General features: G+C 40.9%; 2 protein-coding genes across 3 annotated transcripts; one reads left to right on the top strand and one right to left on the bottom strand.

The window, feature by feature from the left end:
* Positions 1 to 58: 58 nt before the first annotated feature.
* LOC143892706 (dof zinc finger protein DOF5.6-like) lies at positions 59 to 2,609 on the top strand. Of its 2 annotated transcripts, XM_077397538.1 has the most exons (3): positions 59 to 328; positions 1,459 to 1,776; positions 1,849 to 2,609. In XM_077397538.1, the coding sequence occupies exons 1-3, from the start codon at positions 278 to 280 to the stop codon at positions 2,329 to 2,331; spliced, it is 852 nt and encodes a 283-aa protein (XP_077253653.1). In that variant the 5' UTR covers positions 59 to 277; the 3' UTR covers positions 2,332 to 2,609. The 2 variants fall into 2 exon arrangements, with proteins under 2 accessions (XP_077253653.1, XP_077253651.1); XM_077397536.1 differs by having other exon boundaries at positions 1,459 to 2,609.
* A 3,537-nt stretch (positions 2,610 to 6,146) lies between these two features.
* LOC143892705 (PWWP domain-containing protein 3-like) lies at positions 6,147 to 10,668 on the bottom strand. The gene is made up of 2 exons (XM_077397535.1): positions 10,511 to 10,668; positions 6,147 to 10,377 (listed from the first exon to the last, which is right to left on the bottom strand). The coding sequence occupies exon 2, from the start codon at positions 10,328 to 10,330 to the stop codon at positions 6,380 to 6,382; it is 3,951 nt and encodes a 1,316-aa protein (XP_077253650.1). The 5' UTR covers positions 10,331 to 10,377; positions 10,511 to 10,668; the 3' UTR covers positions 6,147 to 6,379.
* Positions 10,669 to 12,898: the final 2,230 nt, after the last annotated feature.

Below are 12,898 nucleotides of genomic sequence, written 5' to 3'. Positions count from 1 at the left end.
GGATTGCTTCTCCGCCACCTTTTTTGGCCTTCATATTCACAGCCTCACAACCATACAAACAAATCTTAATCTCACTCCCCCATCAAAACCCTTCCCTTCTTCTTTCCCACCAACCCCTCCATTTTTGGAAATCCCACCCCTCTCAACAGACCCATTTCTATTATCCTTTCTCTCAAAAAGTTATTTTATTTCCTCTGTGAATTTGTGGAACAACTCTCTGATATGGCTTTGAAGGCCTGATTTCAGTCCTTGCCATTTTTCGAGTCAGTATTCTGTAATGGCTCTCACCTCACTCCAAGTTTGCATGGACACTTCTGATTGGCTACAGGTAAAAATACATTCACTTCACTTTACTAAATCAATCTCTTCTTCTTCTTCTCAGATTGACAAAAGCAATAGCATCTATATTTCCCAATTTTTCTTATTTTGATCTTAACAATGTGGGGAAACTCTGAAATTTTTGAAATAATTGGAAAGATAGCCCATTTATCTATTTTAATCTTGAGCAACTTTAATTTTCAAAATTATTGGGATTCATACTTATGTGCTTCAACTATCGAAAAAATAAAAAAAATTCGAGTTAGAAGTGACTGTCAGAGCACTATTGTGATGCAACTTGTTCTTGGCTTCAAGTGATTTGATTTCTTATAGTGTCTTTGAAGTTTGAAGATAGGTTGCTTTGGAGTTAATTTAATCCAAATAACCTTTCCTGTTAGCAAGGCTAATTTAGATGCACAAAACAAAAATGAGGAATACTAGATTGAAGGGAGCCCTTGCAAAAATCAAGTGAAAGGGCTCCCTTCAGTCTAGCATTCATCGACAAAGATATATAGTTTTTTGAAAACTTTTTTATGGTATTTATGTGTCTGTAGAAAATGGGAAGGAAATTTTGCTCTATTGGAGATTTGCAGACTTTTACCACCAATCTTTGTTAATAATAGCACCTTTAACGCCAGTGATATTGGCACTCTTTTCTTCATTCGACACTTCTCTTTGCATAAACTTAGCTTGTGCTTTCTTTTCTGTTTCAATTCTCTTCATAGAGCTTTTGAGAAACTGTAATAACCTTTGAAAGCAAATAATAAAAGACAAGACAAGTTAGTGCAATTATCAAAACATGGTACTGCCAATATCAGTATCCTTAATCAATCATCATCTTCATGCTTAGGGCCTGTTTGTCTTAGATTATGACAACGGATTGTTGAGTCCCCAACTGATTATTGGTCTCAAATTTAGTGCAATTTTTCGTCCAATAATCGATTGGGGGCTTCACAATCCGTTGTCATAATCTAAAGCAAACAGGACATTAAAAATTAAAACCCATAACACCGTACATGTCTACATTCTCAAACTTCGTGCCTCTATAAGAAGAACAAACTTTGACTGAGATTTCAAAGGACATTCCTTTCTCTGACCAGCTTATTCTGACCCACTTGCCATCTTTTCCAATCAAATCAGGGCGTGGTTCACGAGGAAAGAGGAGTGGATTCTTCATCACCCCCCGGCGAAATGTTCACTCCATCCGGCGAAAGGATCACACCTTCCGGCGAAATGATCACTTGCTCAAGATCCTTACTAGAAAAAAGACTAAGGCCCCCTCATGACCTCTCTCTCAAGTGTCCAAGGTGTGATTCTGCTCACACTAAGTTTTGCTACTATAATAACTACAGCCTCTCTCAGCCAAGATACTTTTGTAAGACATGCAGAAGGTATTGGACCAAAGGTGGGTCCCTCAGAAATGTTCCTGTGGGTGGTGGTTGTAGGAAGAGCAAGAAGGTGAGTGCTAAGAAACTAACTGATCATCAGTCTCCTAATCAAAACCCTAACCCCTCCTTTACTGATCTCCAGCTCTCCTTTCCTGGGGTGCAATTATCAAATCTCAACAACTTATTTGTAAGTGCTGGAAGCTCTAGTTTCATGGAAAACCCTAGAAGTACTGATGTCATGGAAAACAAATTTGATGGCATTCTAGGAAACCAAAGGAGTTATGGTTTCATGGGTGGTTGTGATTTAGGTCATTTGGGCAGTTTAGGTGATTTGAGCCATGGATATAACTCTTCTAGTCATGATGGAATCTGTTCTCCATTTGGGGTTTCTATGGATGGTAATCAAGGGGGATTTAAAGAGAGATTGTTGCTTCCATATGGGGGAAATGAGGTTCCAAATGCATTTGAGATGAAACCCAACAACAAGCTTTTGGCACTTGAGTGGCAAGAACAAGGTTGTTCTGAAGTTGGAAAAGATTCATTTGGGTATCTGATGAATGGGATTGGATCTTGGTCTAGTGTGATGAACGGCTACGGATCATCAGCAACAAACCCGTTAGTCTAGATTGAGCACTGATCCTTCTATAATCAGCTGATATTATCCTTTTGATAACAGGGATATGTTCTTTTCTTTTTTTCTTGTTTTTTATTTTTGTTCTTTGACCAAGGATATGAGATGACTAAAGAGATCCTTGGCATGGATTAGTCATGTGGGGGTCTTTTCTATGTTATTTTTTCCTTTTTCTTCTTTGGCAGCAAGGCATTCAAAATTGCAGGTTCTGGTTGTTATCACTGATGATATCTTCACCCTTTTAATGGAATACTTCGTAGTTTCTCTTTGTAGGGTTTATGAATTATGCATGAAAATGCCGATGGAGTGGGATTTTCGAGAAAGGCATGAAAACCATGATTTGGGTGTACAGAATTTCTTCTGACTACCATGTCATTTCGTGATTTGAAATGTCATTTTTATGCTTCTTGATTGGCTACCGTTGGGAGGCCTGCTGAACCTCCCAAAATTATTCGATCCCCACGTTACATGTACCATGACCATCAAAACTGATAAATGTTGGGGCCTACCTTGGATGTGGCATTCATCAGAAATTGTAGCCCTTAAAATGGTCGCTCGTTTTTGGCTGTAGGTATTACCTGGTAGAGTAGTAGGTGGAGACAAGCATTGGATTCACCTTGTGAAACTTACCTCCTAGAATAGTGTCATTACCAGTATAGAGTAGAGAGAGGGGAAAAAAAAAGAGAGAAAAGCATCATTCCCAAGAAATCCAAGAAAAAACCACCTTGTGTGGGTTTTGTTTGGATTTTATAGAGAGGGGACAAGGCTACGACACATCAGTAGACAAGCAATGATTAACGAAGAGATATGGTTTGCCATCACAAATCCGATCTTTTGCCATTGGCTGCAGTACTTCCATTGGTGATTCTAGATCGCCTCATAAAGCCGTTAAGTTTTGCTAGTCAAGCATGATGAAAATAATGTCATTTAAGTTGTCAATAAGCCGTTGTTGATTTTGCATGCCTCAATCTTGCTAATGAGAGCTACATTCATCGTTGAATCTAGAAGTCCTGGACCAACTTGGCCCCACTATTATTAACAACCCCAACCATCAAGCACATATGCCACATGTCATGAATGTCTTCGTTCTTCAAGATGAGATTATCTTGCTAATCAATCTTTTACCGGAAACCCAATAAAACTCCAACCATTGTTTGCAACTCCTCCGTACTCTCTAAATTGATTAGAAGCCCCTAATTATCCAAATAATTCCCATCAAACTATCAGCAATCGCATGAGTCACTTTGGCCTGGCGGGCCCTTCGCCAAGGGGGCAGAACAGGATGAACTTTATCTGCTAATTCACAGGGATTATATAGACCAGAAAGGTCAGCTGTTGTAGGGAACTCCGTTATTTCTTAATGGGTCTTTCTAAACCACCATTAATCTACAATTAATCTCTGCAGTAGGTATTGCCAATAGGCAGGATCTATCTTTGATCAATCTAGATTGTCACCTAGTGGGCCCTACAGCCAACTATCTTTAATTTCATAAGTTTCATTTAATTAGATTATCTTTTGGCATCATTTCAATAAAAGGAGGGCCCACACAATTGTTCCAAAGGGATTACGTTCATCTAACCTTTTCTTAATTATGGCGAGCTTCAACTTTAGGTCCAATTGCCTCAAAAAAATGTCTTGATTAGACTCTCTTAACCATAGTAATTGGGATGTAAAATTCATTTCTAAGGAAATGGGCCCGATATACTGGTTCTAAAGGGGCCCATCTGAACTCTTCTTTCTCTAGATGGAATCAGCCATTGTTAATCAGCCACCAAACGTGCGTTACAGCTTACCTGTGATTGCCAATCAGATGACCCTAACCATTCTTTTGTCTTGGAAAATATAAATATACCGTGAAAATGGGCCTCACCCATTGAATTCCGAAAATAAATAAGCCCATCCAACGTTACTTTCTTTTACTATAGACCCACATCCAACAATCAATTCTTTTATTCGAGTTTGAAAAGTTCGACTCATATTTTCTCTCTAAAGCTCCAAAGAAGAAAATTAGACCTTCTAATTGATATTTATCCTCCAGGCATCCAAACAAGCCGCATACCACTGGAAATCCTAAAACTTTCATCTTTTCCCCAACTGTCAGTTCTACTTCTATGGATATGTTCTGGTTCATTTTCTTACAAGAGGTGTGATGGAAGGCAGAAAATGGGAGGAGAAGTATAAAAGAAGCATATAAACAAAGCACAAGACACGAGCAACCACACATAAAAAAAATGACTCTCTCTTTCTCTCATGAGGATTGATACATTGGACTTTTCATTATCATTTCACTCGGTTAGTTGTTAGCTTGTTTATCTATATTATAGACTTTGCTACAATAGTATTACCAGAAATGAATGAAATCAGTCTACTGTCCGAGCCCCTCTAATCGGCTATCTTCTCTTTCGTCTCCTCTGTTTCCTCCCCCCCACTAATATGATTATCAGGGTAATATAATTTGATACAAGAGCTAATAATTTTGGTAGACGCAATGCCCACCAACACCGAATTGACACAGAAATAAGCAATGAGCAATTCACTGAAATTATCAAGCGATTCGATCAACTAGTGATACCCGTCCATGAAAAAATTTACTCTACGAATAACCCGATCACGGTAAGCCTGTGCTTTGAAGCATTTGATCCTCATCTAACATCTATCTTACTGGTGATGTCATCGTTTGGTAAAAATAGGGATTTTTTCGATGACGTGAAATCACATTAAGTATTATGTTGATTATAACTTGAAACTAAAACAAAGTTGAATTTACAAACAGGACCTTAACAGGGATAATCTTGTTTAATAAATGGTGGGGAATCAAGGTTTTAAATTTCAGTTTCGGGGTAATTCCGGTCTCACCAAAACCAAAACTTTAGCTGAAATCCCGAAATTTGGTAAAGGCGCTCGAAATGTCGTTTTTTTGGGCTGAAATTCTGTGAAAGAATAAAAATTAATATTTTATCAAAAATTTTGCCGAAATTTCAGTAATGATATCAGCACTCTCTGCAGAAGCTTCTCTTCTTTTAGTATTTAAAAGGCTGTCAAAATGTTATTACAGTTCCCAAAAAGCTCTGAAAAGCCGGTTTAAAAAGAAAAGACAAGCTAGGACCGCGGAAATATCAAAACGTGACAGTGGTGATATTATTTCCCCGGATAATTGAACTTGTGCAAAGAAAGCATATGGAAAAACACATGTATCTATAGAAGATACAAGCATGCCTTCAGATGTTTTTGGTAATCATTCTGATCTTTCTGTTTCTGGAACTCAAGAATTACTTCCATGAATTTTACATTCCCCTTATTTAGTGTCAGAAACAGAATCACATGTCTCAACTCATGTTCCGAAAGTGCACCAAAGAATCGCTCTAGAAGCAACTCCATTTTCCCCCAAAATAATCGCTGGTGAGGAAACACAAAAATGGGCCTTGTTCTTTAAAAGCAAAACATCATATCTTTCAATATCCCTGCCTCTGGAACTCCAGAAGTAGAGATCCATAGATGAAGCTAAGGAACCAGTCCAACAGGAAAGTTCAGCAGACAAAAAAAATGCAAATAATTGCGCAATGAAACCGAATTGGGACGCGCCCAAACCTCAACACCTCTTTATGCTGAACCAATTGGGCCCAACTGCCACTTGGTATAAAGAAATCACACCATTTGATGGCCAGCCAATGGTTGGTTAAGACAAAATTGGTTGCAGATCAACTGGCTCAACAGTTCTAACCATTACGCAAGAGCCACATGTACAGTATAGATCAAGTGGGCCAGCACAGATACTCAAAGGCCAAGAGAGAGATGGAGCACAACAGTGAGTGAAAAAGATAAATATCCATGCTTTAATAGAAAATATAACAGCAACAAGTTGCAGTGTGTATTAACATCACCTTCACCTATAGCCTAATTCCTTAAATCAACCTCAATGAACAACCCAGAATACATTTTCTATTCCTACACCACCATCAACATAATTGTACAAAGTACAAACATCCTAAAGCCAAAAAAGCATATGCTTCCTAAGAGAGAAAACGTGAAAAAGAACCATAACTATAATGAGGAGTTGACCAGTGTGGTTACCTTCTTGAGGAGGTCTTTGATTTCGCCCGCCAAGTTTGCTCCCACCTCGGGCGACAATTTCTCTGCTAAACTCGTGCCTTTCTCTGCCGACTCAGCCAATGTAGACATCACCATCTCGAGGTTTTGCTTTATGAACAGGAGTGGTGTCTCAGAAACAAGATTTGGAGGAGGCAGGGGAGCATCAACCCCAACTCCCTCTGTTGGAGATTGACATATATTGCCTCCGTTTTCGAAAGCCTTAGAAGTAGGCGAAAGATATCGCAGCCGATAACTGACAACCGCAGGTTCGAAAGCACTGATTCCCTCTGAGTCATTGAAAGCCTCCTCTGCATCAGAGCCCCGAGCAAAGACGACCCGGGCACAAACCGAGTCTTCCAAAACCTCTGTTTCTGACTCATTCAACACCCCAAACTTACTGAAAGCCGTGATCAGATCTTCTTTAGAAGGCAAAACACAGCCCGGTGCAAATGTTAGGAGAAGGGCTGCTGGGCTTTCTCCAATGGATCCCTTAACATTTGAACTGCGAGCAGCACGTTTGCGCGAGCTTGTCAAGTTCTTTTTCGGACTGTGTGGACTCGCCTCATCCTCCCTTTCCCTTTTTTTCCGTCCGCGCTTACCTTTAGATATGTCAGTCTCACCATGAGAATCTTTTCCTGATGAGTTGTGCTCCACAACTACAGATTTTCTTTTCTTCCATCCAGATTTACCTTCAGATTGGTTGCTTCCGCCATGAGAATCTTTTCCTGATGAATTGCGCTGAATGACCGAGTATTTTCTTTCCATGGCACCTGAAACACGCCGGTATTTTCTTTCTCTAGCACGTGTACCACGCAAATATTTCTTATAAGTCTCATAGTCAGAGCCATTACGATGGGCCGCACTTTTAAATCTGGTGAAGAAATCTCTAACTGAATTGGGAGAATGCCCATCCTTCAGATATAGATGATCAAAAGCTGATGAGCGAAACTCCGAAAGCATTTCAGCCGCGGATACATCGTCCTCGTGAAGTGGAAGTGTCTTTTGATTAACTTTCGGTGTTCGAGGGCTTGAGCCGCCAGGTGTTTTTTGCCCAACACTGACTTCCTTGGCAATATTCTTCTGAAACGTCTCACCGGTACATTTTATGACTGGAGGCGACCCAGTAAGCTGGCATGCAATCCTGCTGATCGACTCCCCAACCCGTGAAACCTTGGGAACCTTCGAGATTTCTGTTTCAGCCTCTTTCGGGGATATTGAGTTCTTCGATCTGCTTAGCATAGTGTAGGGATATGATAAATACTTGCTTCTCTTTCGTTCCCTTGGAGAAGACAAGACTGTTCCTTCGTCACTCCCTACATCTTCATTTGCAACATCAAAAATATTTGTCTTATCTGCTGCTTCGGGAGATGCTAAATGCAAGGTCCTCTTTCTCTTTTTGGATGATGAAGCCGATTTGGCGGCCACCCCTCGTTCAACCACAACACTGTCATTTTTAACATCAACATCCTTGCTCTCTGGAATTGGGGAAGATGCAAAATGCCTGGTCTTCTTTGGCTTCCTAGATGGTAAAGCCGGATTAGTAATGACTGTTACTTCATCAGCTCCATCACTTCTATAATTTTCGAGCTCAGGCTCCATGTTCCCTCCCATAAGTTCGGCCATGCTTCTCTGTTTCTTTCCCTGATATAACTTATCTTCTGAAATTGGTGGCCGTTTCTGAACTGTGTTTTGACTGCTTTTTCCACCCCCAGGATCTACTGGGGTAGAAAGACGGTCTTTTTCAGCTGGGCTTGGAAGACCGTCTTTTTCGGCTGGGCTTGGAAGACCGTCTTTTTCAGCTGGGCTTGGGGTTAGGGCATCTGTGTGGCCATCAAAATCATTTTTATCAGGCAACATATTTCCGGTTTTATCTTCAAGGCCGGTAATTCGAATTGCATGATGGTATACAGGCAATTGGCTATACCCCTTCGCCCCATAGAATGCTGACAACCTACTCTTAATCACAGTAAGTTCAAGACTATCAGTTATAGAAACAACCTGAGCAATACCTCTGAGACGCACAAGGAAGTTTTCCAGTTCAAATTCAACAATAGAAAGTTCATCAAGCCTGCCCTCAGGGGCCGTAACTCCGGGCCTTATTCCCGCATTTGCAACAGGTGGCCTAGCAAGTAAGGACTGAGATTCCACCGGTACACAAAAGCATGTCATCTCTGACGCTACACATCTACCAAACTCATTCAAAGCCTCCTCCACAGCATTAAGGAAGCTTTTTGAGTTGCTCTGCTTCAACATCTGTTCAAAGTCTTTACAAAAAGGCCTTAACTGAGATGGGTAGCACCAAGCGAAAGTGCCATCTCCAAAATATGCCACTAGGAGACGGTCCCTCCTACGGTACTTTCCAGCATACTCTGATGCATTGGAAGGGTCATAGACTTGTCCAGGCCACCAAGGATGGCTCTTAATTTTACCCCACACAAAATCACCAACAGAGAACTGGCATTCTTGAACATCTGTCTCTTCTTCTTCCTCCTCGTCCTCGTCCTCGTCCTCCTCCCCCACCTCTTGTTCTTCTTCTTTTTCTTCAGTGCCATCCATGGAAACATCAGCATCCATACGCTTATTTACAGAACTATGATGATCACAGCCTGGATCTCCATCATCCTTGGCTTGATTTCCCTCTGCTGCAGACTGTTCACCAACGCCGTACTTTCCTGGTCCCATGTGTTGCTTTTCCTCTGTCAAAGCAATGATTTTGTCTGTAACTCCTGTATCTGTGATTTCCCTCGTCTCATGCGGGAAAAGATGAATTTCTAAGTTTTTCCCATTTTCAGGCGTTTTGTTAACTGGCGCCACCATTGTAAGATCGGCATCATCCACGGGAACTTCTGAATCATTCAAAATGAGTTGCTGTCCCTTCTCCAAAGGAACATTGCCAGTAGAGACCAATTCAACTTCTGAAGCCAAATGCTCGTGTCCAGCTGAAAAATCAATTACAGCTTCACTAGCACCTTCTTGTACTTTGCCTTCTGAATCTATCTGCGCACCCAAATACCCACCATCAGATCGTGATGATCTATCCACTATCGATTTCTCATCCATCACGGATGAACTAACCACTACATCATTGGCTCCCTCTTTAACATTGTTATCAAGCACGGAAACTACTTCAGTAACAGAGTCAGATCCTTCTACAGGCTCATATCCATTCTCACAACTTCTTTTAATCAAAACATCTGATTCCTCAGCACGCAGCCGTAATTCCTCACCTCCTCCTGCAACTTGAGTTTCTACTACAGAATCACCATTGACAAGCAAACCCCCCTCAACAACGCCCCCAATTCCATCACTCTTTTTCTCATCAAGCGCCAAAACTACTTCTTCAATAGGAGCATTTTCTTCTGTAGCTTTGATTCCATTATCCTGACAACCCATGAGTGAAACGTCGGCCATATCAACTTGGGTTTTTTCTAAAGGATCCCTTTCTGTCAAAGATGAATCCTCAACGGGGTTACCAACATTAGCATTTCCATTCTCACTAACCACAACTTCCTCAACAGAAACCCTAGCTCCATTATCATGATTCCCATCAACCACAGTCTTCGAAACCTCCTCCACTACTCGCGCTTTATCATTCACAACTTCCTCCACAGAAACCCTAACTCCATTATCACAAAACCCTAAAACCGAAATCTCCGATTCGTCAACTGGAGTTTTAACGACTGGAACTTCAGAAACCCTAACTCCATTATCTAGACTTGCTAACCCTAACCCTAACCCTAACCCTAACCCTAACCCCAATTCGGTCTGGATCTCCATCGGAACAGACGAACAAGAAACCCTAGCGACAGGGGTTTCTAGGGTTTGAGACAGAGTAGAGTCACGGGGTCCCACAGGGGTTTCTAGGGTTTGAGATGGAGTAGAGTCCTCGATTAGGGTTTCCATTTTAGGAAAATCTTCTAGGGTTTCATCAAAGGGTTTTCTTCTACGAGCTGAAAATGGAAATTTCTACGTTTCAGACATTATATTCAATGGAAAAATTACAAGAGAAAAGAACAAGAAAACAGATAAAGAGAAAAATAATTAAAAAGAAAGGGCTAGAGAGAGAGAGAGAGAGAGAGATACCTGGAAATGAAAAATAAATAAAATTTAGGGTTTTGTTTTTCTTCAGAGCGCTTCAGAGTTTGATATTTTGGATAAATCTACGAGGAAATAAAATCGATGGAGAGGAAAAGCGTTTCTTTGATACGTATAAGATGTTTCCTTATCGGGGTAAATTAAATTTATCGCGAATATCTCGCACAATATTGATATGTTCCCAAAATATAGGCGGTGTGTATGGCGATTGGGTGGCTTTCGTTATTGCTTACACGTATGCAAATTATCCAAATATAAACGTTTGCTTCATCCAATGGAACATGACCAAAATCTATTGGCAATCGGATGATCTCAACCGTTAGTTCAATCACTGTTGACTTGTGGGGACTTAAAAAATGTTTTCACGTTTAATGCTTCAGAATTTTGGAGTAAAAAATGAAAGAGACATGGTTAAGACCCGGTCTCAATTAGCTTTGTCAGCCTGGGCCCAACCTACATTAGGGATTCGAGTTCGGTGATACCAAGTGGGCCTTCTTTGAACCTATTGGTATCAAGGATTCTAATGAAACAGAAGTGAGGGCTGAGCTCGAGGTATGAGATTGTTAGCCAGTTGAGTCTTGGATAATACTATTGTGGAAGGAGACTCGTTAATGTAATCGGGTGGCTAGATGGAATGCACCCCCCTCCCAGCCACTCAGTTCGGTTTCAACTTACACGGAGGCAGATAGGCTTGCCCCGACCGGATTTGACCGTCTGAGATATTCGATCTCTTGCCACTGTGGCTATTATTTTATTCTTTTTGTTAGCTTCAATTTGTTCTCATTGTGCTCTCTGTCTTTGCATTGTGAGTTTTTTTTTTTATCATTAATAAATCAACACTTAAAAGTGTGGGACCCAACTTAATGCATGGATTTTGGGAGAGATGGTGGGCTCGACCCTTCAATAACATTAGCGGTAAATGGTGGGCCTCACCCTAGGCAGGGTTTGGGTAGAGATGATGGGGCCTATCTCTTCAAAAACCTGATGTGTAAAATGGTAGGCCCCTCCCCATAAGAACAGGGAAATAACCACCCCTTCTCTCTTTCCCCCTCTCCTCACTTAACGTTATTACAGGGGGTGAATTTATCCTTAGTGAACCATTCTCACATAAACCGTTCGCGCGGGGGCGTGGGTGGGTGATATCATTTCCCTAAAAACATGGTGCAAAGTGTTTGCCCCATCCCATCAACAACATGAGGTTTAAAATGGTAGGGCCCCACCCTATGCATGGGTTCGGCATAGATGGTGGGAACATTGTATGAGGTGTAAAGTAGTGGGCTCCACCTATATGCTAGGCATAGTTATAAACTATTGGGCCCTGCCTATCATACTATGAGGTGTAAATGAACGGGCTCCACCCATGCGAGGCATAGTAATAAACTATTGGGACTCACTCACCGTAGCATGAGCTGTAAAATAGTGGGTCCCACCATTTACTTAGTTGCATAAATTAGCAATAAGAGTGAAAAGAAGGAAACCAAGGATAGAGGGGTGTTAAAAAAGGTGAGAAATTATATGCTGCCCCATCGTGAAGCATAGTGTGGGCAATCCCACCCATGATATTTGATCCAATAGCAGACCACTTTTTAAGAGTGGATAAAATATAAGGAGAATTATATGATGAAATGCTTTATGAACACGTACAGACGTACTCAGCATCCAATCCTTGATATTTGATCCAACAGCAGCTCACTTTTTTAGGAGCTGCTGTTGGATCATATCTCAAGGGTGGCACCTATATCGTACCACCTTTATGTGTTCATAAAGCCTTTCATCATATAATTTCTCCAAATATCAAGGGCGGTACTTTTATAGTACCACCCAAACTAGACTTCATGGCCCCGGGCACCATATAAAATCTCAGAAAATGTTATACTCTTACTTTTTTTGATTAAATGACAATTATAGCTCAATTTTAGGACATATGTTGACAGGGTTGTATGGGTATTTTTTCCATTCATCTCTCTTAAGTCTCAAGTCACCCTCATCTCTTCCTTCTCTAACCATTGACCCTAGATCCCTAACCCACTCATGCTACCGCAATGGCTTTCCCTCGCCTTCTTCCTCTTCTAAGAATTTTAACTGTTTACAATATAAGGACCTACCAGAAGACTCTGATTGACAGTCCATTTAAAACGGACAGTGCTCAAGACATGGGAATTAAGTTTCGAAGAACACTCCGAATGCGATTTCCAATCGATAAGGGATTTGAACAGATCGTGACTGATGTGTATTCGATCGGAAGAGGATCCATTGGCACTCTTAATGGTCCTTTATCTCAATGGGAGTGTACTAGTTAAAATTTCTCGTTGATCCTCCCCCTGATTTCTGTAATCTTATTGTATATATATATATATATGAGGAAAAGAAGTGTGC

The sequence above is a fragment of the Tasmannia lanceolata genome, unplaced genomic scaffold (genome assembly GCF_043159265.1).
Source record: "Tasmannia lanceolata isolate RefF3 unplaced genomic scaffold, GAP_Taslan_0.1 ptg000015l, whole genome shotgun sequence".
Taxonomy (NCBI): domain Eukaryota; kingdom Viridiplantae; phylum Streptophyta; class Magnoliopsida; order Canellales; family Winteraceae; genus Tasmannia; species Tasmannia lanceolata.
The sequence above is the reverse complement of the archived record's forward strand: the minus strand, read 5'-3'. Positions and strand labels throughout refer to the sequence as shown.

Bases quoted from the DNA above. Each gene is read 5' to 3' on its own strand.
- LOC143892705 (XM_077397535.1), bottom strand. From the start codon at position 10,330: ATGGAAACCCTAATCGAGGACTCTACTCCATCTCAAACCCTAGAAACC.
- LOC143892706 (XM_077397536.1), top strand. From the start codon at position 278: ATGGCTCTCACCTCACTCCAAGTTTGCATGGACACTTCTGATTGGCTA. The intron at 329-1,458 runs GTAAAAATACAT...CAATCAAATCAG, and splicing joins ACACTTCTGATTGGCTACAG to GGCGTGGTTCACGAGGAAAG.